General features: G+C 34.3%; 1 protein-coding gene across 1 annotated transcript in view; it reads right to left on the bottom strand.

Moving 5' to 3' along the window:
- Positions 1–6,170: 6,170 nt before the first annotated feature.
- The window catches only part of LOC150089017 (uncharacterized), a 153,371-nt gene continuing 134,146 nt past the window's right edge, over positions 6,171–25,395 (bottom strand). The window contains exons 6-7 of the mRNA XM_090371005.1: positions 12,629–12,777; positions 6,171–6,608 (exon numbers count right to left, since the gene is read on the bottom strand). Coding sequence (XP_090227131.1) covers positions 6,461–6,608; positions 12,629–12,777 — 297 coding nt within the window. The 3' untranslated portion in view covers positions 6,171–6,460. The remainder of the gene's footprint in view (positions 6,609–12,628; positions 12,778–25,395) is intronic.

Raw genomic sequence — 25,395 nt, 5'->3', positions numbered from 1 at the left:
ATTTAAAATTCTTTTGTTCTAATGTTTTAGTCTAGTCTTGAAAGTGAGTTTTACATGTAAAAAAACATAGCATTTCTTTAATTGATTTATATAATCTGCTCATTTTCAATACATTGTGGGTAAAGAGAAGTACAGGCTATTTTTTAAATAACAAATTTTGTAAGTTCTTAAAGAAAGCAAAACAAAAATACATTTAACATAGTCAGGGAACACTGTTATATTTTTGTGGGATTTGTGTAATACACATCAAAATACTGGGCTTTGCATCCTACAACAAACAGTGAAGAAAGTACAGGGTGCAGAATACTTCAACATTAACAGCTTTAATATTTAGCTAGGAACATTCAATTCTATACAACACAATCGCACTATAACATTATAAGGTTTGATTTATTTTAAGTTGTATACAGTACTTTGGAAGGGAAAAAGAAACACTGAGGGATAACATACAACTACTTTACTCTAGAGGCACATGTAAGGTCCTAAGTTGTCCTTTAGTAGCACAACTTCTGACCTATAGGAATAAACTAGATATCAACTAATTAATGGGACACATTACATAAGAATAAGTTTGAGCCTAGAATTGATCATATTTAGTTAACAATTTTACTAAAAAAATTACGTCAACAAACAGGGCTGGCTCTGCCTAAAGCTGGAGCTAGTTTCAATACTAAAGCTTGAAAAGAATTGTCTTTTTTTTTTTTTTTTTTTCCTTTCCCACATCACTATTTTTAGTATACTGGAATGTATTTTACTTTCAGGCCACATGTACCTGGGAAAATATGGTCCCACTGTTTGTCACTATGTAACGTGGCGCACAGTTTATTTAGGCATCATTTTGGAACTGCAAAATACAGAAATGATTTTTACCAACCCTTGTATTTGCCCTGAAAGCAAGTGTGAATGGTGGAAATAATAAGTAAAATTATTTCATAAATAGACAAACAAATTTAAATCTTTTGCCAAAGACAATTAGATTTTTACCTTTCAAATTTTTGAGTTTATGAAACAAAATTAAGTAAAGGCATGGTCATTTACATATGTATAAACATACTATCACAATGTTTGTTCACTTAGTTTCAGGGCTTGCAGATGGACCAACAAAATTTGGCACAACAGGCAATTTGTTGAAAACCACCAATGGACTTTTAACCATTTGTTATTAAGGTTAAAAACACTGATTAGTCTGTGAGGAGCCAGGTCAGTTAGTAATTTATTGCATGCTAAAGTCAAATTCACAGAAATTAAGTTTCTGCCACATTACAATTTTTTTCTTTTCAGATTCTTTTCCACCTGTACAAATTATTCATCAGAACACATGAGAATTAACACAAGTAATTTAAATTAAACCCTTAGTGGTAAATCAGTAAAATGTTATATTACAAACTACAAAAATCAGTGTACAAAAATACTGGAAACATTTCTAGTTGTCTATTCAGAAGATTCAAGTTTCTTATAAGTAACAAACATTTTAAAATTTGTAAGTCAGTTCATCTTCTTGGTGGTTCACTTTTTAAATATATTTTTAAAAATTCTGCTTTTATTGAAATGGTGATAAAATATTAAATTAAACCAAGCTGATAAGAATGAAAGTTCACACCAATAAAAAATTTTGCTTATAATATTCTTAGTTTCTGATGTTAGAAACTTACCATTAAATATGCATACTGAAAATGTCACCCACAACACAAAGTTCAAGTTTCATTGAAAAAATAAAGATGACATCAATTAGACAAGTCATTTCAAATGTTTTGTTTATATTTAAAGATGTCAAAAGAACTGGAAAAAATGTGTTCTCTCTTTGCATTTTAACATTGTTATTTGTACACAAGTATTCAAAGTGCATAGAATGAGGAACAAGCTGCTTTTTGTAGCAGAGCCATAATTATGTGAAATATTCCATTTCTTTTGTAGGTGTACACATACAACTGTACTTTGTAGGGTCAGCCTGATATCAGTATATATTTTTATTTAATTTTAAAATACCTTTAAGAAGTATGTTCATAATTGTACTCCTTAAGAATATAAAACTTTTGCAATATAAACTTAGCATTGCAACATGCTAATTTCTTGTGTCAGTCCTTTGCTAGGTGCCTTTCTTGTGTTTCTCCTGATGAAACAGAACTCTTCTATTTAAAAAAATAATAATAATCAATTCAATGTTGTTTGCACCTTCAAGACTTGGCTGGCTACTATTAAATCTTCTCCCTGACTTTTTATCTTATTGTAAAAAGTCATGGCTCATTTAGTTAACATCCAACTGTTTAATTGTTCTTGTTTATATTACTTTTTTCTAAAGCTAATACTTTTGTATAATTTCATACTTTCAGTTTCTTCTAATCTATGAATGCTAATATATTTTGAAAATTTTTTATACTGACCAGAATCTTATTACCTTTGTGTAAGTAAAGTCAACAATTTTCCATGTCCTTCATTCTGCCTAATTTATTTAAACAAACTTATTTCTTTAATTTTACTTTAATGGGGACCACCCTGATTTCCCATTATTTCATACCAAAGTGATTATTTTAGCTCATTATAATATACAGAAAGAATATCATTAATTTATTATCCCCTTCTTTATATAAAAAAATTACCTTACTGCTACTGTTATTTTACTGGTATTACAAGCACTAGTAAACTACAAAATAGCAGTGTTCAGAATGTAATATCACAAATGTTTTATGGAAACACACAATAGGAATAAAGAATAACGTAGATGTGTGCCAGACAGCTACACTTTGTGCACAGTTACCTTTATGTAGCCAAGCATAAAATCAATATGGACATGCTGAAATTCATCATACTACAATAAAAGTGACCTTGTTTTTAATATGTCCTATAAAATAATGATATTCATAATGGAGAGAGAGAGATTTTAAACAAATCTGAAAAAAGCAAAAAGATTAAAAAAACAAAAAAGTTAAGTAAAATGGGCAGAACAAACAGACTATCTCAGGCTACTTTGCCAATGATAGCTTCAGCTGGGGGAAGAATTATAAGCAGCAAAGACAGAACAAACCAGAAACAAGTTCAAACATGCATAATGTTTAAATAGAATGAAAAATGACTTAAGATGATATTTTATAGTCAATATATTACATGTAATTGAATTAAGCAAATGTATCATGACATGACTAAAGGGGGAAAAAATCCTTTAACCATATCAGCAGTGGATATTTAGATGCTTTTTGGAATTGAAATTTTTAGAATTTTGCTTTGGTAAGATGAATATTAATTTAAAAATTGATTTTACCATGCCCTTTTTATAGTTATTTAAATACTCCTAATAGAAATTAACTATTAAAGATTGTTGGTGAAGTTCATAAAATTACTTGATAGTAACAAAATAGAAACAAACATTTAAATGGAAATGAAGAGAAATTTACTTTTCCTGTTTAAGATGAAAAATTTAAATTCCAGAAACCAAAGCAATGCCTTGAATATTCTTATCCTTTCCCTTTAAGGAACCAATATTTACTAATAACAGATGATGATGAAAATAAGTCAAACAGTATGATTCAAAATCACATAATCATGTTTATTATTTTATTTTTATTTATTTTTAAGTGCACTATGAGTTTCTTTTCCAACTGTATACAAAAAATACTATCTTTTAGCCACCACTGCTTGCACGGCTAACTAAACTTCTAGCAAAATCAATCTGAACAAGTAACACACATCGCATTTTAATATTATTAAACGGTACATTAAAATAATTCCCAGCTAAACTGAACATGCAGGTAGTTGATTAATTCTAAATATAGCTTTAAAAAATTATTAAGTGATGTGAAATCTTTATACAATCTTCTCTTGAACCACTGTGTAGTAAATAAGTTGCCAGTCAAAATGCATGCTTTCAAATTGATTTTAAGTTTTCAGTTTGATTCCTATTATATTATGTGCTAGGTCTTCCTGTTCTTCCACACACTACAAGATAATGTAGAGCAGTTTACTTTTATTTTTCTAACTGCAATTTATATATTCCTCAGTTTCAATAAAGAGAGATTAGGAACTCAATTAGGATTTTACAACATTGTAATTCATTTACATTACAGCAGGTCATATATATTTAATTTTAACATAAGCTTATCCTAACAGGATGGAATGATTTTTAACTCAATACCTCAATTTCAAAAACAGTGTAGAAGGTAGAGACAGTGTAGTCGGGAAGGTGCATTGCTTTAGGGAACAAAGTAGAAAACTCTTAATTCCTTTAGATTTGCAGAGTAAATAAAGGAATTCCAGAATAACCACACAAGCAGTAAATAAAATGAGAAAATATTCCAATATTCCATTAAAAAATAAGTTTCATGGCCTTTAAAAACCATAAGTAGATTAAAATTTTAACTTAAATAATTTATAAGCCTGAAATTAATAAAGGCAAATATACAGTAATTATATGAAAAGTAGCAGAGTTTGCAACCATTTCACTCTAAAGCAAAATCTTTATACACTAAAAACATTGATCTCTCAATCCTCAGGGCTATCACTGCAAGTTCTAGTGTTATATGCTACAAATGAAGATTTCCTAATGAGAAATAAACTGCCATATCCATAATGCAGTGCCACCAACAATAATGTCCTAATTACTAAATTAAATTCTGTATATTGAACAAAAACACTTTCAGCCAAAGCAGTTTTCTGACAGAATACAAAATTTGCATAATAATTATGTATTATTTTACTGGCTTGGGGTGAAAAAAAAAATCCCCCCCCCTTAATCTCAGCAATATAATAGAAACCAACAGTTGACATTCTCTGCTGTTACATTTTCTTATTTAAATGACCATTAAACAGGCTGTTATTTTAAAATTATTTGTATTGTGAAAATAATCTCTTAGATATACAGCCAATTTAAATAAACTGTGTCAACTTAGGTATATTTTTAATAACAGGCACAACACAATATTAAACTGCAAAGTATAAATAACACACTAGATTGCAAAATATATATTTTCATTTAGCTCTACATAACATTCTTTAGCTCTAAACAAAGTAAGAATGAGAAAATGGATTACAATGTCCACTCCAATCTCATCATGAGAAAAAAAAAAGGGGAGGGGGGAAGCTACAATTTAACAAAATATCAAAACCAAAATATATTTATTTATCAAAAAAAGTGTCAAGATATTTACCTATGACTTGATATATAACTTGATATAATAAGATTATAAACTTCTCAAACAAAAATGTATTATAAATTAAATTACTCTTGATTATAAGTTTCAAGCAATAAACAAAACATAATTAAAACAATTATATAAATTATTGCAATTTAATACATATTAGTATGTTATTCTATTTGTACATGCAAAATGCTTACAGATGCTCAAATGCAATGAGACTAAAAAGATTTTAGCTCTATGATTAAAAAGCAATAAAGATTACAGTAGCAGAGTATTATCTCAAGGAAAAAAAAAAAGCATATAAAAAATTCTATTTTAATATCATGTACTTCAAATGTATTCTGAACAGTGATAGTATACAATCTGAAAGCAAGTTGCACATCATGGATATCATATCAAAATGTTTGGTCTTGAATGACAAGCAAAATGGGGGAAAAATATGATGCACTATCTTTAAAATAAACAATTAGAAAAAATTGAGACATTACAATTTGAACACATATCCTAATATTCTTGATAGTGAAAATAAATAAAAGATCTTAACTTTCAAATATAAATATTGATTTCTTGGAAAAAATTACCCCTCACTTCTTTGAGTACAGTAAAAGAAAATAAGTCTTAACACTTGCATGGTTTTGTTCTGAATGATAAGTTATGCAAGATAAGTAAAAACAAGATGGTGCCCTTAAAATGCATATTGACAAAAAAAAAAAAAAAAAAAAAACACTAAAGAGCCAATTATAAATTGGCTAATATATTACCAAATAAAACATTTTAAAAGTTTAATGTCAGTTACACACATTGCACATGGCCCTCTAGCCTACAGAATTACAAGTTTCTCCATAGCTTTTCAAGGACAATTATTCTGCAGTCACTTGGTAATATTTCATTTAGAGATAACAACAACTATTAATAAAGAGATGTCTCAAATTTTTGAAGCAAAAATCACCTAATACATATAATATTACTTGCATAAAAATTTAATTCTAATTACATAGAAACAAACAGTCACTAAAATTTAAATCACATAAATTGCTTATCTTGGTAAAGTGCCATGCTAAAATAGTGCAAAGCTTGTGAAATATATCCATTAAACAGAATCCAGGGTATATTTGGGAGAAAATGTTTCAAATCAATGAAATTAGATGTATCTCAATTAAGATCCACAGCAATGCAGATCTTATTCTTTACAAATTATACATTGTGACCAAAACCATCTATAACTGCACAGTACACCATACTTTATAAATGCATGCAACAAACTTGCTTTCCTGACTCAAACTGCAAATGTGCATAACTTCCATCTGCAGGAACTGCTTTTTTGGAAGATCTCAGTGATGAGGGGCATGATCTGATACTCTGGCCCTTGGAGGACCTCTAGGTTTTCTAGACTTGTCACCATGTTCCACAAGTGGAATAAGGGGTTGTTTCAATGCTGGCAGGGCATTTGAATTCCTTTGCCTATACTGCATATCAAACCTAGAAGTAGTATAGCATATACAGTCAATGGTACTTACTGAGTTGAAAATGAAACAAAAAATTAACTAAAAAGAGAGAATAATGTACACTATTCAGCATTCCCTGGCAAAGGAAGCTACAATTATTTAACTCACAGGCAATCATTTCATCTTTTTATCATTCGTAAACTTATTACAATAGCTAAGAAAAACAAGTCTATCTTGCCTGTTCTTGGTCAAATAACAAGAGCCCTGGTTGATTGGAGACTGGAGAAAACATAAAAACATAAAATGGGAATTAAAACAACCTAATAAGAAAATTAAGTGCAGGTGTATGGGTTGAGGGGGGGGGTGTCATTAAAAGCTTAAAGATATCCTTACTGCTGATTCTTTACACTGAATTTGTAACAACTTATTATATAACTAGTTTCTAAAATTTTGTCTTAGTTAAAAAAAGAAAAGAAAAGTAAGTTAACGACACAAATATCTAACTGCTCCTTTCACATCCATTTTCTTTTACTTCTTGGCCACCCAATATAATTTTCTCCAGTGTCCATGGCAGGGCTCAACTTACTTGCCTTGACTCCATGGTGGACAGGTGAAATGGCCATGTTTTCCTGGTGATTTCTTGGCTGCTTAGAGGACTAATAATGTCACTCACAAAACCTTTTATAGCAAGTGAAATTCCATTATGACTGGGAATTTGTATCACAATCCTTGAAATGCCAATGGTTATGTGTCCTCAATGTTGTGTATATTGTGTATTATAATTCTTCGTTATTATATCCTTGTAATTAGTTCAGATATGAGCCAAACAAAAATAGAAAATCATGTGCATGCTCCTTTAGCTCTCTTTACACCATCAGAAAGGCAAATGGCATTGACTTGAATGTGAACCCTGTAATCATCCTCTCAATAACTTTAATATGTGAACTGAACATATTTGAGGAGCAGATCTGATCAGTGGATTCTGACCTCCAGGCTTGCACAGGAAGTATAATGCATGTTTTCTCAATCAATGGAACATTTTGGACATTTCAAAGTCAATTCTTTGCACACAGTGGTTTCATTTATCATAATAAAAGCACAAATTAAAACTTGGTTTAAAATACTATCTTAAAAGAAAAACAAAAAGAAACCGACAGTCAAACAAAGCTTCTGTAGCATGTTTTAGCATCAATATAAAAAAAAATTAGGATTTTTAATGCACATTCAAGTAAGTCATAAAGCACATTAAAATAGCCAACTGTTTCTGCAGTACACAAGGGAGCAACTAAATAAATGGTCAAAAGTATCATACAACAGGCAATAAGAAAGTTATAAGATACAACACTGGTGGTTTCCAACCAGTCAAAATTTGATAATCTTCTGAACAATGGTTCAGTGACAGTTGGTGTTACATTAACCAATAACTGGATGCTTGACACTCTCCAAGCTGAACCTTTGTACGATATAACATTTTAGAAAATGTTTAATAAAAGAAAGACACTTATAAAGACTCATAAACAAATGCTAAGTACACTTACCGAAACAGTTAGGAGAAAACTAGGAGAAAACAAGATAACTCCCATCTGCTTTCATGTTGGTCACAGCCTTCCATTCTCCTAAATTAATGATGTTACTCAGTTGAGTTATGAAACATTGTCTTGTTGTCGTTAAGTACCTATACTGTGGTGGGTATTTTGTTTCCTTGTAACCGTTCCAATAAACATACTTAGCATTTGCATCATTCTTTGTATTAATATTTGATATGGAGTACCACATGTTGTCCTCATTTCAAATAAAAGACACTAATTTCTAAAAGAAACTTTGAGAAGTGGGAATTAACTAATTGCAATAAGAGATAAACAACACTACACCCCATGTAAATCAATACTGGCTATGAGCCAACAGATTTGGTTGTTATGAAAAGGACACTGGAGTTAACAACAAACATAAATAAATTAATAGAAATAAATGGAATAAGATGCTGTCCAGAAATTAGGAAAGTGTATGAAAAGAAGTTGTTTTTAAGCAGAGGTGTGGAGATTGTGGCAGGAATGTTGAAGCTGTTTTCTACTTTTGGCCAGGTGGCTTTTGCTTTTCTGCCAGAAGTAGGTACAACGGGGTATATTAGAAAGTGGCAAAGATTAGGTATGTTTGACACTTCTGGAGTAACAGGACATGGCCTGAGAGTTAGATTAGCAGAATCCAGAGTGTCACTGTGGAGAAACAGGATGTAGAACACTTACTGTATCACTGTTCATATGATTGTAGAATGAAGTTTGATAGGAAGATGGGCATGGAAACATTTACACTACATGAACTTTTTAAGGATAAAAGATATTTTGGCTCATTTTTGGAGTTTGCATTTGAAATTAATGTTATTAGAAAAGGATTACATGATTCTTGATTTTATATAATTTTCCCCCCACACTGTATTGTTCTAGTTGTAAATAAGATGTATGTATGTATGTATAAAGAAATTAAATTTATTTATTTGTAAAAATTTATAGTGTATTTGTATAAAGTGGATTTAAAATATAGAACAGAAGATGGAACAAGAAGCAAGAGATAGTATGATACAGGACAATTAAGGATAGATTGTAGAGATCTGCATCCCAAGGTGGGGTGGGTGGGTAACACACCACCTGAGTTGTGACATAGTCAGGACTGATGAGATTGTGAGAGAGAGAAGATATGCCCTAGGCGCACATGAGTTGGGCACAGGAAACACTTTAGCTACAGTGTTATAGAATGATGATATCTCTAGTTACCTGTCTTGTGACTGACAGCTTTATCATACAGGAAGAGCAATACCACCCCTTCTTTGTCAAAAAAAAAAATCATCACCTCGATAACCCCAGGGGCTCACATCTGGTATGGGCTTGGCACACCCAGGGTTCTGAGCTGGATATCATCATTCTTCTCTTTCTTGGTGTTCCCTTCTCTCTCTCTGAGTAATTTAGAATTAGCATAAGCCTCAGGCTTCCTTGCACCATATGGCTAATAATAATAACAAATAGTGCCCTTTGAAATTTCTTTAGTGAGGGACCAGGACACCATACCACAAATTGTCAGGTTAGACTTTGGATCATAGTAACAAATTCAAATTTCACTCATAGCTACCAAATGGCTTGTAAACTTTAATTTTGCACAAAGTCTTTGCATAATTTATCATTGTATTCAAATTTTTGGCCAGCCATTTCATTAAAATTTCACTCATAGCTACCAAATGGCTGGTAAACTTTAATTTTGCACAAAGTCTTTGCATAATTTATCATTGTATTCAAATTTTTGGCCAGCCATTTCATTAAAATATTTTTCATGCTGCTCATTTCTTTGTGGCCAATGTGATGGACTTGTTCATTACCACCCTTTTTGAATGCAGCAAACCAGTTCTTGAAGGTACTATGCAATGGACAGGAATCACATCAATCTTCATGTACCAAGAAATTTAAGATTATTGATAATTCCTATTGTCCTGCAACTTCTTAAATTGGCCTTAAAATTGAGTAAAGCTTCAATTTCAAGATCCCCTCCAACCTGTTTAACTCTGTTTGCAGAGACAACCAAAGACAGACAAGAATTAAAAAACATCACCAAGAAATTAAGATTGTAGACAAATCCTATTATCTTGCAAATTTGTTAAATTGAGCAAAATTAACAGACTTGTTAAACTGAGAAAAGCTTCTCTTTGAAGCCTCTACTACACAGCAGGTCTCGAAACAACTTTACTCAATTCTGAGGACAACAGAAATTATCAATAATCTTGATTGTATGTATTCCTTAATTCTTGAAGTTGACTTTGCTAGTAAGGTTGAAAATTGCATAGTAATATGGATGGTCCTTTGTATCAGTTTAGAGGTCTGTATGGGCCCAGGCTTAAGCCCTTGGTTTGGACCTGGCACCACAAACTATATTGGGCTCATATCGGACTGATGACACAGATAACATTCAGGTTCACGTATGGTCCAGTAATATTGGTTCAAATTTTATGAAATGTTATAAATAAGTTTCAGGCTTTCTTGAGCCATTTTTTATTCCAAAGAAAAAGTTATTTATATTAGCAGTAACTCATGATAGAAAAACACAGAACATGCTTTTTCTATCACAAGCTACTGCACTGTTTGTGCTGCAATCTAGGACAACAAGTGGACTAGGAATACCCAATTGGTACTAGAGAAAGGAGAAGTCCTGTATTATTATAATCAGACTTCTGTCAACCCAATCAATATAGTATTTCATCCTTGTTATTCTCTTGTACAATACAGGATGCATGTGACATCTTAAACTGCATTCCCACAACACCTGTGATTCGGTGAGCTCCGACTAATCTGGTAGGCCAGGATTTCCTCATCAAACTATACATGGTTGGGGCCCAGTTTTTTACATTATCTCTTTTTGCCACACAAAAGTACAAATGCATATAAAAAAAAAAAAAAAAAAAAAAAAAAAAAAAAAACAAACACTAATTTAAAAATAAAAAAATATAAAAAAGTAAATCAATATATATTTTTTATAAATAAAATTTTACTTTATTTAATCTTCCAACAATAAATCGTTTATATATGTGTGCACTTTATAATTAATATGACAGATGATGTTTAACATCACATACCAAATTTATATCAGGAGCTTTTGATTAAAATTTTCAGTTGAAGTCTCAGCCTTGAAAAGAAACCTATTTTCTATGAAAGTTATGTGGAAGTAACAGACCTCAGGTTCATCAGACTGAAGCTGGAAAATTTTAGTTGAAGATAAAGAACACTGTAAAATCAGAGGGATTTACACTTTTGTTAAGATCAGTTTGTTGAAGTTCCTCCACTACAACAGATGTTAAGTGGCCATTGAAGAGTGCAAGAATACAGGAAAGGAAGACACTGCTAATAATTTATACTGGCCTGACATGAGCCATTTGCAGGGGTGAATAACCGTTCTGGCAAGTCTTGGTGGGCTGGTGAAATTTAAAATTATCACAAATAAAAAATATCTGATGTGTAACTAAGTGAAAGTCACAAACCAACTCCTTAGTTGTTTCTTGCAGCATTCATGAAAGTTGTGCAACAATAAGAGGATAATGCAATTTTTAAAGCATGAAAAAAAGTGAGTAGAAATTGTGACTTCTTAGAACAAACACCAAGGGGAGTTATTTATAAAAACTGTTCTTCTTTATACTCCGGCATGAGTATAAACAAGCGTGACCACCAAGACAGTGGAGTTTACAATAATATTTAGCAATCACCCCAGTCCACTAAAAGAGCATGTGCTACTGCACCCACACCCCTGACCACTCGGCTACATCACTTGTTTAATCACATGATATAGTTCTGTTATAGAAAAAAATCCTAATGAAATAACTGGTGGTTTATATGGAAAGGTATCCACTCAGTAGCCAAGTTAACAGGGGCTGGACAGGCTCAGTGGGCCTGGTCCATGCTCTGGGCTGGCTCGGCCACAGCTGGGTAAAATCCTAAAATTTCAGCAGGTAATACAATCCTTTAGTTCAGACAGTCGCCACAAGGAGTGCCTACTAATATTACAAAATTGAACAGGTCTATAGGACTAGGAATGAAATACTATACAACTTATATAAATTTGTAATAAAATCACTAAAAAGCCACTGATTTCCCATAAAGAAAATAAATTATTTCAAAAATGTCAACAGCAGTCTTTCTAGATGACAAATCTTCAAATGATTATGCGGGAGGTTATATAAAGTAATGTTCCAGGGCACACTTGTTGCTTGGTCATTGCATTTAGTCAGAATTTTTTAATTAACCAACTTAAAACTGAAAGTCTAAGCATTCTTGGGTACTCAATTTTTGTGCAGGGAAAGGATTTCATACTAATAGGGATGCCACTCTGCATACCTATTGTGAAGTTAAGTGGGGTGAATTTTTAAATGTAGTCAATATTATTTTTTTAAAGAAAACTGCATGTATACACATAAACAAAATGAACAATAAGAAAATTAAGTACTTATTAAAACTTTCAATATTCTAAATGTAACTTTATAATGACAGCATTTAATATCTGCATGAAAAAGAGAGATGCACTCACTGCTGATGAGAATAATTCTGATGGTTTCTTAGAGGAAGTCTTGGTAAGTGAGGCTGCTGGTGGTGATAGTGTTGGTTGTAGCTTCTTCTATTCTCTACATAACTACCCCATTCCCCATTCATCCTTTCACCGTGTCTGTCATTTCCTCCCTAAACATTTTATACAGAAAGATTTATACAGAAACAATTTCTTCAGCTGTGATGTTTTATCATATTATAGTTATTTAATATATACACAATGTTTTTAAAATATACCACTGCTTCAACTAATGTATTCCTGGAAAAGCTCTTGTTAGTTAGTTAAATAATTATCCCAAAGCACAATATTATAATGGAAGGTTGTATTCCTGACATACCTTGAAATAACACATTCTTATCACAGAAAACTAGGTCCAGAGCAAGGAAATTGTATAATATAATAAACAAATACAAGATGCAATGAGAAGTCTGGGGACTGAATTAATATTAGGGAAATGACAAAACCTGTTGGCTACAGATTGGCCTCCTTTGAAGTAGTCTCCCTGACACCAAACACCAACTGCAATGCATCTACAACTTCTGGAAGCATTCCTGGCAGGTTCCTTTTGGAATGTGTATAATGGATAGGGGGAGATGTAACTTTATGATTAAGTACTTCACAAGAAATTCTTAAATAGAAAACTTTGAGTGTGCTGAAATGGTGTCATGACGCAAGCAACAATTCCCTAAAGTCCACTTTTCCAGCCATTTTCAATGAACATCACCACACAATCCTGTAGAACTATTTTGTAGTATTCCTGGTTCACTCTTTGATCATGTGGGACAAATTCATAAGAAAAATGCCATGCAAGTCAAAAAATACAATAAGCACAATTATCACATTTGATCAAGATTGTCTTGCTTTTTTTTTTGAGTCTTGGAGAAGACAGCTTTAAACCGAGAGGACTGGGCTTTTGTTTCCAGGTCAAAGCTATACACCCATGATCTGTCACTAGAACTATGGAATCAACAAAGTGTCAGCAGCAGTAGCAGCATGCTGACAAAGTCCCTGACATGTGGGAACTTACAGCTTTCCGTGATCAGTGAGGACACAAGGCATAAACTTGGCTGAAATTCGTCACATTTCCAAATCTTGTGTTCAAATTGACTGACAAATCCCGTAAGGAATACCAATTTCACTAGCAACTTTTGCAGATAGTTAAGGTTGATCACTCCAGATCAGATCATAAACACAAGCAACAATCACATTCTCGGAGCTGAACGGTGATCTGAACAGGGATCACCTTTGACAGACAAACAGTTTGCTTTAAACCTAGTGAATCATTGAAAGGTCTTTAGATGACATAGCATCTTCTCTGAAAGCTATTTCTAACACTTCATGAGTTACTAACACTTCATGGTATACATGTATACTTGCATGTATACCAATGCTAGAAGTACAGTAAATAAATTTGAAGTGTTGGTCAAGACATCAAAGGCGGATATTGTTGGGATAGCAGAGACGTGGTGTCACACAGATATAAGGAATACAGAACTGGAATTTTTGGGTGTACAATGTGTACAGAAAGGATAGGAAGGGAGGAGGTGTTATGCTGTTAATTAAGAAAAACAAAATCAAAAGAAGTGCATCCAGTTGATATAGATGAACAGTGCACTGTTGAGTCAGTTTGGTGTGACATAAGCACTGCGAAAGCAAAAATAAGAGTAGGAGTGTGTTATAGGCCTAATGACTCGAATGAGTACAGTGAACAGTTGTACAGAGAAATAGAGCCGGCTAGTAAATCAGAATGTCTTATAAATGGGGTATTTTAATTTCCCAGATATTAACTGGAACTTGTGGGTTGGTCACTCACACACTAGCAAGACTTTTGTGGATTTATTGGATAACTGTTTTCTGCAGCAGCATGTTCGAGAGGCAACCAGAGAGGATAATACTCTTGATCTGGTTATCAGCAGTGATCATTCGTGTACAGTAATACCCCGAAGTTACGCGATAGGTGGGTCCGACGAAAATCGCGTAAGTCGGGGTACAACTTTGCATATAAATACATATAAATTTTGCTCAATTGGGACCAAGGACTAACAAAAACACTAGTTTAGAAGAAAAATATTAATAAAATTGCAGTTCTGTATACATATTAATACAAAATATGTATTAAAAAAACAAATGACTTACGTTAAAAAGTTATTTCGATGTCGATGGCTTCATAAAATCTAACAAATTCATCTGACGACACAGCGCCTTCTTTTTTTCATGCAGAATTTCTTCGTAGCAAGCTAATAATTTTTTTATTCCTTGCTTTGTAGCTATAACGCGTTCTTCGTTGGAGTCTATGTTTTCTAAAATTTTTAAGCCCTTTACAATTGAGCCCTTTTCAATTTTCAACCTGTCAAGTTTGCAATTGTCATGTGCTTTTCGCCGTTGCTTCATTTAGGCCTGTAGCACGTGCAATATCACATGGTCTTTCACAATTTCATATTTTTTCTCTATCGACAGAGGCGGACTGGCCATAAGCCTTACCGGGGCCAGTGTAACCCCGGTGGGCCAGTGTGATTTTGGCCATAAACCATAGTATGAGGCCACTATAAATTTTCCAGGGTAAGAATTTTTGACCCAGTCCGCCTCTGTTTATCGATAATTGCTTTTCTTTTTCTCTCTGAATCTGCAGTGTCTTCACCAGTACGCTTCCTTTTCACACCTTTTAATTAAGTATTTTACTAATTTTTAGGGAATAAAGCGCAATTACAAAACGAGGAGGCACGCTTGATACGCATAAACAAAGCTGCGCGCATGTAGCAACTGAATAAACAACACCATAAAGGCAGAGATACACTATTAACACCCCACATTTCTAGGGGTTACTACCATAAAACAATAAAAATCCAGTTGCGTTTCTGCTAGTGAAATCTGTTATAAACTGGTAGTAAACTCGATCTAATTGCATTTGCGATTATACCGATAGCTGGAATTGTGTTGGTTTTTACGTTATTATGGTGAAATGTGTTTTTCCCTTCACTGATATAAAAAACATAAAATCAGCAAAGTTGAATTTTGTTCATCTTTCGCTCTCAATCTCCGCCGTCACACCGTATATTGATAACATATGAAAAACGACCTTGAAGATAGTGGGCGGCAGCGTTGCCAAACGAAAAAATCAAGAACCGCGTAACTCTGAGTTCGCCTAAGTCGGGGTAGCGTAAGTCGGGGTATTACTGTATTAAGAATTTGCAGATAAAGGAACCACTAGGTGCCAGTGATCACAGTGTACTGATGTGGGATTTACTTAAAGATATGATTACCATCAGGGGGTAAAGGAAAGGGTTTTTGCTTCCGTAAAGGTGAGTACAGTGGTCTCAGACAGTTTTTAAATTCTGTACAGTGGGATCTACTGACAATGTTACCAACAGTAAATTCTAAGTGGGAAGCATTCAAGGAATTAATCATGGATGCTACTAAAAGTTTCATACCTATTAAGAAATATTGTTCAAGGTTTAGGCCTAAATGGTTATCAAATGAACTAATGAGACTCGTGACAGAGAAGAAAAATGCATGGGATGCATATAAATTATCAAGCGACTCAGAAGCCTATGGCAGATATAAGCTAGTCTGTAATCAGGTCACAAAGGAGGTTAGGCAGGCGAAGGCAGATTACGAGAAATCTTTGGCAAAAAATGCTAAGAAAAACAGCAAGGATTTTTTTACTTATATAAACTCTAAAAGGAAGTGGATGAATCTGATTGGTCCACTTGATATCGATGGTTCGACTGTAGATGATCCTGCTCAGATAGCAAACAAACTGAATGAGTATTTTGCATCTACATTCACACATTAGGAGTTATTAAGGTTTGAAAATGGCAGAAGGTTATCAAATTGTAGCAGGGTGCTTAATGATTTTGTAATAACTGAGAGCAAAGTGGAGGAGAAATTGTTGAGGTTAAACATAAGAAAGGCAACTGGGGTGGATGGGATCTATCCAGTTATATTAAAGGAGGTGGCAAAGCAACTAAGCAAACTCTTATCCATAATTATGAGAGCATCTCTGGACTCAGGGGAGGTCCCCATGGACGGAGATGTGCAAATGTATCCCTTATTCACAAAGGGGGATCGAAGGGTGACACGAGTAATTACAGACCAATTAGTTTAACTTCTGTTCCGGGTAAAATAATGGAGTCCCTGGTTAAAGATGCATTGCAGGATCATCTAGACAAGACTGCAGCAATAATTCAGACCCAGCATGGGTTTGTTAAGGGAAAGTCTTGTCCAAATTTGATAGGATATTATGATGTGGTTACAAAGGAACTGGATGCAAAAAATAATTTTGATATCATATAAAATTTGGATTTCAGGAAAGCTTTTGACACTGTTGTGCATGGAAGACTATTGCACAAATTGGAGCAGAATGGTATTAAGGGTAAGTTGCTACAATGGATAAAAGGATGGTTGAGTGGGAGAAGACAGAGGGTGGTAATTAATGGGTGCTGCTCTTCATGGACTAACGTTATTAATGGAGTCCCACAGGGTTCGGTGTTGGGTCCTCTGTTGTTTTGTATCAATGATATTGATGGGGGTATATCAGGCTTAGTGTCGAGGTTTGCAGATGGTACAAAGGTTGGCAGGGTTTTTAATGACAGTGAGCTGCTGCAACGGGATCTAGATAATTTGGGCAGATGGGCTAAGAAGTGGCAACTGAGGTTTAATCTTGACAAATGCAAGGTGCTGCATGTAGGTAGAAGTAACCCCAGAGAAACATACCAACTGTGTGGTACTGCACTTAAGGTGGTAGAAAATGAAAAAGACCTGGGAGTAATTGTGCAGTCAGATATAAAGTTTTCTGAGCAATACAGACAGGCTGCCAGGGCAGGTCATGAGGTTTTGTCAATGATATATAGGAATTTTGCTAGCAGGGAAAAGGAGGTGATTGTCCCTCTGTATAAGGCAATGGTCAGGCCACGCCTTGAGTACTGCGTACAGGTCTGGAGGCCTCATTTTAAGAAGGATGTAGATTTGCTTGAGCGTGTACAGAGAAGGGCAACAAAATTGGTGAGGGGAATGAAGGGATTCTCTTACCAAGAGAGGCTTAAGTTCTGCAAATTGCAGTGGCTGGAGACTAGACACCTGCGCAGTGATCTGACTGAGGTGTATAAGGCCTTGAATGGGTTGAGCACACTGAATTCTGATGGGATCCTTCCACTTGTTCAGATTATGAACCTAAGGGGGCATAAATTCAAATTAAGAAAAGACAGATGTAGAATAGATGTGCGGAAATTTGCCATTAGCCAGCGGGTCATTAATTGCTGGAACAAATTTCCATCTGTCATTGTGGAAGTTGATAGGTTAAATAAATTTAAGGAGGAACTGGACAGGCATTTGGAGGGAATGGTGCAATTTTTTTTTTTTTTTTTTTTTTGGCTGATGCTGCATAAGCTCATACACTTGCTTTCTTGCATCACATGCCACTACCACCACTACTACTACTGTTGCACTTTTCTTTAATTTGATGAAAATCCACTGCTCAGTAAAATCATTCATTTTAAAATAAAATTACTTCTATTCAACACTCACTGATTCAGATAACTGCAGATAAATGGGCCTTGATTCATACATTACTCTGTCCAGATAAGTCACTGAACATACGGCAGTGAGCCACAACTCACTGACACTGCAATTTTAAGATACAAAGTCAGTACCTGAACGTTTTGATCATCTTGTAGAAATAAATTAAATAAGATTTAAATTATATAATACTACAATGTAAAATGCTTATGTAAATGGTATATAATAATCGGTGTAGATACACAATAGTTTACCCATAAATTTGAACTATGTATGTAGTGTCAAAGGCATCATTTTAATTGTATCTCATATTGTGGGTGCCTTCACAACGAGATAGCTGGTATTGCACTACTTCAAATAAATAACGCTTCTCTAGCAGAAAAGACTACTGTTATTTATTTTCAGTGGATACCACCACTCGGAGATCATTTCGAAGCTAGTTGGCTTCATCGTCGGTGAGTGGGCACGTACCCTGGTAATGCAATATGCCATCACAGTTGAAGTTATTTCCACAATATGAGAAATGACAAATGGTGTATAATAGAAGATGAAATGCACAAAGCATAATTTATGGGTTTAGGTAATTAACTAAATAATATCGGTGTAGATACACCATAGTTTACACATAAATTTGAACTACATATGTAGTGCCAAAGGCATTGTTTTAATTGTATCTCATATTGTGGGTACCTTCACGAGATAGCTGGTATTGCACTACCTCAAATAAATAATGCTTCTCTAATAGAGAAGACTACTAGAGAAGCGTTGCTACTACTAAGACTGCAATACCAGCTACCTTGTTGTGAAGGCACCCACAATATGAGATACAATTAAAAAGATGCCTTTGACACTACATACGAAATTCAAATTTATGGGTAAACTATGGTGTATCTTCACCGATATTATATAGTTAATTACCTAAACCCATAAGAAATTATGCCTTGTGCATTTCATCTTCTAATACATTATTATTATTTATACACCATTTGGCATCTCTCATATTGTGGAAATAACTTCGCAACTGTGATGGCATGTTGCATTACCAGGGTACCTGCCCACTCACTGATGACGAAGCCAACTAGCTTTGAAATGATCGTCTGGGTGGAGGTGGTCTGAAAATAAATAACAGTAGTCTTCTCTACTAGAGAAGCATTATTTACTTGAAGCAGTGCAATGCCAGTTATCTCGTTGTGAAGGCACCCACAATATAAGATACAATTAAAACGATGCCTTTGACACTACATACGTAGTTCAAATTTATGGGTGTATCCCGATATTATGGTGTATCTACATCAATATTATATAGTTAATCACCTAAACCCATAAGAAATGCCTTGTGCATTTCATCTTCTAATACATTATGTAAATGTTTTAAATCATATACAAGGATTATCCCAAAAAGTAAAGTAACAAAAGTAGTTGTTAAAAAAAGCACAGGTGTTTAGTGAGAAGACCATTGTTTGTAAAAATAATGATGCACATGTTCACTATTTTTGTATATAATCCTTAAAATGATTAAAGCACTACCACTACCACATCATCATACCAAACTGTCAATAGAATTAATGGTTTTGCATGTGAAATCAGGTAGTGACTGTAGATCAGAGTTGAACTCCAACCACTAGCCATTAAGGTGACTCTAAATGGTTGAAAAGATGAAATCCAATCACTAGATGCAGGCTATGCAATGGATGGCTTAGCACTCCTAAGTGGTATCAATTCCAGCCAGGCATGCGAGCTCCTCATGTAATGTTATTTTTTAATGGATGATCATATGCGAATAGTCTAAGACCCATAAATAATGCTTTGCATTAACAGTTTTTCCATGAACTGAAACATCAACAAAAAGCATACTTTGCTGATCCCAAAAGACGGTTCCCATTATCTCCTAGCTGATGTAAGGATATTGCATGTTTTCATGAAACAGAATCTCTTTGATTATGTGATGCAACCAAGTTATTCCAGTGATGAATCTGTCCTGGAAGTTTCCTCCTTCCTGATGTAGTGATGCAAATGCTGCAAACACCTATGCGAGTTTCCTTATGAGCAGGAGAAAGCATTATGAGAATCAACTGTGTAAACACCTTTCTGTAGCCTAGTTCATCTACATAATGTTGTAAACAGTAGACTTGAGGATGTTCAACATTGCAGCAATAGTTTATTTTGATTTGATATCAGTGAATTGATTTATGGTCTCAATCTCTTAAGGAACACACATTGACAGGTCAATGACAGTGGTATATCATGGATGCTTTGCCATATGCAAATTCCTTGTACCAGAAACAATTACTTCTAAATTATTGCATTAGGATGATATACTTCTGCAATTTCACAATGAATTTCACAATTTTGTATGGCAATTTGCACAGATAACAATATAGAGTGGAGCTTCTACTATGACCACATCTCTAAGCCATGAGTGCATTCATTCTATTAAGGATGTACCACACAAGGATGGTGCATTTAAATTCCATTCATTTAAATAATGAACTTCAAGAGCCAACATGTATAGAGGCCTTACACCTTAGGATGAGTGAAATACAATGCAAAAAGCAATACTGGATAATCTAATAGTTAGTCAAAGACTTTTAAAGGGGAAATTTTATAATTAAAATTAAACAAAAAAAATTTAATTGCTCTAAAAGATACTTCAAAATATCAGATCAAATTGCTATAATTACTTACATAAACTAAATCTGAATACAGTAAAGAATTATCATGGATTTAAAATACATATACAAGGTTTTAAACAATGCCATTTAAAATGGCATTAAAACTTCTTCCATACATTTCTTAAAAAGTCCTTCACAAAATTTTAAAAGTGCACAAATTATTTCATCTTATTTTCAAACAGATTACACATTACTGTCCTATCAAAAGATGTTTAAATTTGTTGGATACTAATAATCTGGATTGTTTTTTATACCTACAACTGTTAAAATTGCAACACAGCATGTTAACATAAACATGCTACATATTGCAACATTCTACTGGAATCAGTAGCAGCCTGCAAAACAAGGTGTGTTGGGATTTCAGAGACTGCTGGGAGTCATCGTGGAACAAGTAAATACATGTGCTGTGTTAAGGTGGCTAAGAATAAGAACAGGTGCATGTATACTTACATGTACATGCAATGCAAGGAGTTTTGTAAATAAATTTGATGAACTTGAGGTGTTGGTCAAAACATCAAAGGCAGATAGTGTTGGGATATCAGGGTGGTGGTGTCACAGATATAAGGAATGCAGAAATGAAATTTGGGGAGTACAACATGTACAGAAAGGACAGACAGGATAGGAAGGGAGGATGGGTTTGCTGTTAGTTAAGAAAACACAACATCTAAGGAAGTGCATCCAATTGACATAGATGGTCAGTGCAATGTTGAGTCAGTTTGGTGTGACAAACACTGGGAAAGCAAAAGCGAGAGTAGGAGTATGTTATAGGCCTAATGACTCTGATGAGTATAATGAACTGTACAAAAAAATAGAGTGGGTCAGTAAATCATATTGCTTATAATGGGGGATTTTAATTTCCCAGATATTGACTGGAACTTGTGGGTTGGTCACACACACACACACACACACACACACACACACACACACACACACACACACACACACACACTAGAAAGGCTTTTGTGGATTTATTCGATGACTGTTTTCTACAGTAGCATGGTCGGGAGGCAACTAGAGGGAGTAATACGCTTGATCTGATTATCAGTAGTGATTCTTCATGCATTAAAATCTGCAGATAAAGGAACCACTAGGTGGCAGTAATCACAGTATGCTGGTGTGGGATTTACTCAAAGAGGTAACCACCAAAGGAAAGGGATTTTGCTTTCATAAAGATGACTATGGTGGTCTGAGACATTTTTTAAAATTCTATAAATACTATAATCTGGTCTGTAACCAAGTCACAAAACATGTTAGGCAGGCAAATGCAGATTACGAGAAATCTTTGGCAAAGGATACAAAAAAAACCAAAAAAAAAAAAAAAACACCAGCAAACAGTTCTTTACTTATGAAAACTCTAGAAGGAAGGGTATGAATCAGATTGGTCCATTTGATATTGACGATTAAAATGTTGATGATCCTGCTCAGGTGGCTAACAAACTGAATGAGTATTTTGCATCTACATTGACACATGAGGAGTTATTCAGGGAGGGGAATGCCAAAGGTGTATTAAACTCTGGCAGTGAGCTAAATCATTTTGTAATAACTGAGAGCAAAGTGCAGCAAAAATTGCTGAAATTAAACATAAGAAAGGCACCTGGGGTGGACGGATCTATCCAGTTAAACTAGAGGAGGCAGCAAAGGAAGTAAGCAAACCCATAGTCATAATTTTGAGAGCTTCCTTGGACTCAGGAGAGGTACCCATGGACTGGAGATGTGCAAATGTGATCCCAATTCACAAATAGGATCAAAGGGTGACAAGTAATTACAAACCTGCTAGTTTAACTTCTCTTCCAGGGAAATTAATGGAGGCACTGGTTAAAGAAGCACTTCAGGATCATCTAGACAAGACTTCAGTTATAGTTCGGACACAGCATGGATTTGTTACGGGAAAGTCTTGTTTGACCAATTTGATTGGATACTATGATGTGGTCACAAAGGAACTGGATGCAAAAAAATTTTGATATTGTTGTAGATTGAAGACTGCTGTACAAATTGGAGTAGTTTCACTGGGGACAAAAATGCTCCTCTGGATAAAGGAATGGTTGGGTGGGAGAGGAGAGTGGTAATCAATGGACACTACTCTTCATGGAATAATGTTATTAGTGGGGCCCCCCCAGGGATCAGTGTTGGGTCCATTGTTGTTTTCTGTATTTTTTAATGATATTGATGAAGGTATATCAGGCTTAATGTCTAAGTTTGCAGACAATACGAAGGTTGGCAGGGTTGTTAATCACACTAATGATAGTACGCTACTGCAAAAGGATCTAGAAAAGTTGAGCAGATGGGCTGAGAGGTGGAAACTGAAGTATAACATTGACAAATGTAAAGTATTGCATATGGGTAGCAGTAACCCCACAGTAACATATCAACTATGTGGTACTACACTCAGGGTGGTAGAGAATGAAGAGGACCTGTGGTAATTGTGCAGTCAGAAATGAAGTTTTCTGAGCAGTGCAGATAGCTTGCAAGAGTAGCTTATGATGTCTTGTCAATGATATACAGGAATTTTTCTAGCAGGGATAAGGAGGCATTTATCCCATCATATAAGGCAATGGTCAGGCCATACCTTAAGTATTGTTATTATTATTTGGTTTTTAGGAGCATTAGTAACTAAGGCCATATTGTTCCGGGAAATGCGGTGGTCATTCCCTGACCTTTCCGCATCCTCCGTATTTGGTGGTCACGGGCTCGAACCCCGGTCTAATCAAGAAGCGTGTGCTACACACTGCTGCATACCTACCTGGCTACAGAGGTACCAACTTAAGTACTGTATACCGGTCTGGAGGCCTCTTTTAGGAAGAATGTAGAGCTGTTGGAATGAGTACAGAGAAGGACAACAAGATTAGTGAATTGAACAAAGGGTTGCACTTGCAAAGACTTAAGTTTTGCAAATTACAGTCTGGAGACGTAATTATTGCGTATAAGACGGTGAAAAGATTGCGTATAAGGCCTTGAATGGTTTGTGAAAGTTCAATGCTGATAGGATTCTTCCTCTTGCCTAGAATTGCCTGAGAGGACAAATTCAAATTGAGGTAAGATGGTTATAGAATACTGGTGACCCCCGCTTAACGCTGATAACTCATTCCGGAAAAACAGAGCGCTAACTGAATCTGCGCTAAGCAAGTGCCGCATTCCCATAAGGTAACATATGTATTTGTGAGTTGCGGTCGGTAACATAGGATATTTCCTAATAAATAATAAACGGTAGTGAAAAGATGCACAAATGTCGGTCAAAATATTTAATATTCAAATATTTGTACATATAAAATATTCTGCATTACATACGTATATAATTATGTGGTAACTATTTACATATCAAAATTAAACTTAAAATTCCAATTAAAATCATGAATTTAATTGATCTAAATTGATTTTAATTGATTTAATTTAATTGATGAATTTAATCATGAAAAATGTGTTGATTTTGGATTGAACTTTGGCCCTCTTCCAAATAAACTAAAAGGGGTATTAATTTTAAATTCCCCACAGCATTACCACCCAATAATAAAGTCAACCGATCCTTCGCCGCTTTGAAACCTGGCATGTTTTTTCTTCTTTCAATATGAAACTTCTTTTAGGCATTCATTTCCACAAAAGTCCTGCTTCATCTATGTTAAAAACTTGTTGAGAAGTATAACACATAATACCCTTCTTCAATAATTTTAACAAGTTCTTTTTTGAAAGTTTCGGCTCCTTCATCTGCACTTGCGGCTTCTTCCTGGATTTTAAATCTATTCAACCAGCCCTTACCAGTTTTAAATGGTTCTGCTTTTTTTTTTTTTTTAGGTGAGTTTTCTTCAGATAATCATATTAGCTAATCTCTCTCTCTCTCTTTTTTTTTTTTATAATATTTACCTTAACTGAATTCTGCATTGGATATTATTTCAATCCTAATAGCCGGCCTAGCCCTAGTTTCTTGCAGTGGAACAGCTATCTTTCCCACTGCTAAAATTAATTCTTTATTTTTTTATAATTGTTCTTACAGTTAAACTTGCAAGTCCTAAATTATGGCATACATCTGCTTGTCATTGACCGGAATCAATTCGCTTCAAACGTCTAATTTAATTTTCAAATTAGTCTTTTTCTTACATTTATAGTTTCTTACTTCGTACTGCACCCAGACGCTGTTGCGTTTTCATTCCTATCGGCCATTATTAACTCTTTGAAAATGTAACTGTATTGGATGCATTAATTACGAACAATGTTCAAGTAAACTGTCTGTTATGCACAATGTCTAATACTGTACTGAGTGATGACTAGACTTTGGATAAATGCATATAATGCAAATATTACAAGCAATATACTTCATCATTTTTTAAAATGTTGATCTCGGTAACAAGTCACTGTACTGCAATTAAATTAGCGTGCAAGAAAATTTCACTGAGCGTGGGAAAATTTTTAAGTCGCCATGGGAAACGTTTTAATGCTGTTTTGCTATTCATTTCAAGCTATCAACTCCATAAAATGATTTCATTTAAAACGATTTCATTAAATATGCCAAAAATGCAATCTGTAAAAGAGTGTTATCGTGATCTGTGACAGCGTTATAGTCAGATACGGGTT

This window comes from Mastigoproctus giganteus, chromosome 3, assembly GCF_048544385.1.
Source record: "Mastigoproctus giganteus isolate SK-2022 chromosome 3, ASM4854438v1, whole genome shotgun sequence".
In the NCBI taxonomy this organism is placed as follows: Eukaryota; Metazoa; Arthropoda; class Arachnida; order Uropygi; family Thelyphonidae; genus Mastigoproctus; species Mastigoproctus giganteus.
The sequence above is the reverse complement of the archived record's forward strand: the minus strand, read 5'-3'. Positions and strand labels throughout refer to the sequence as shown.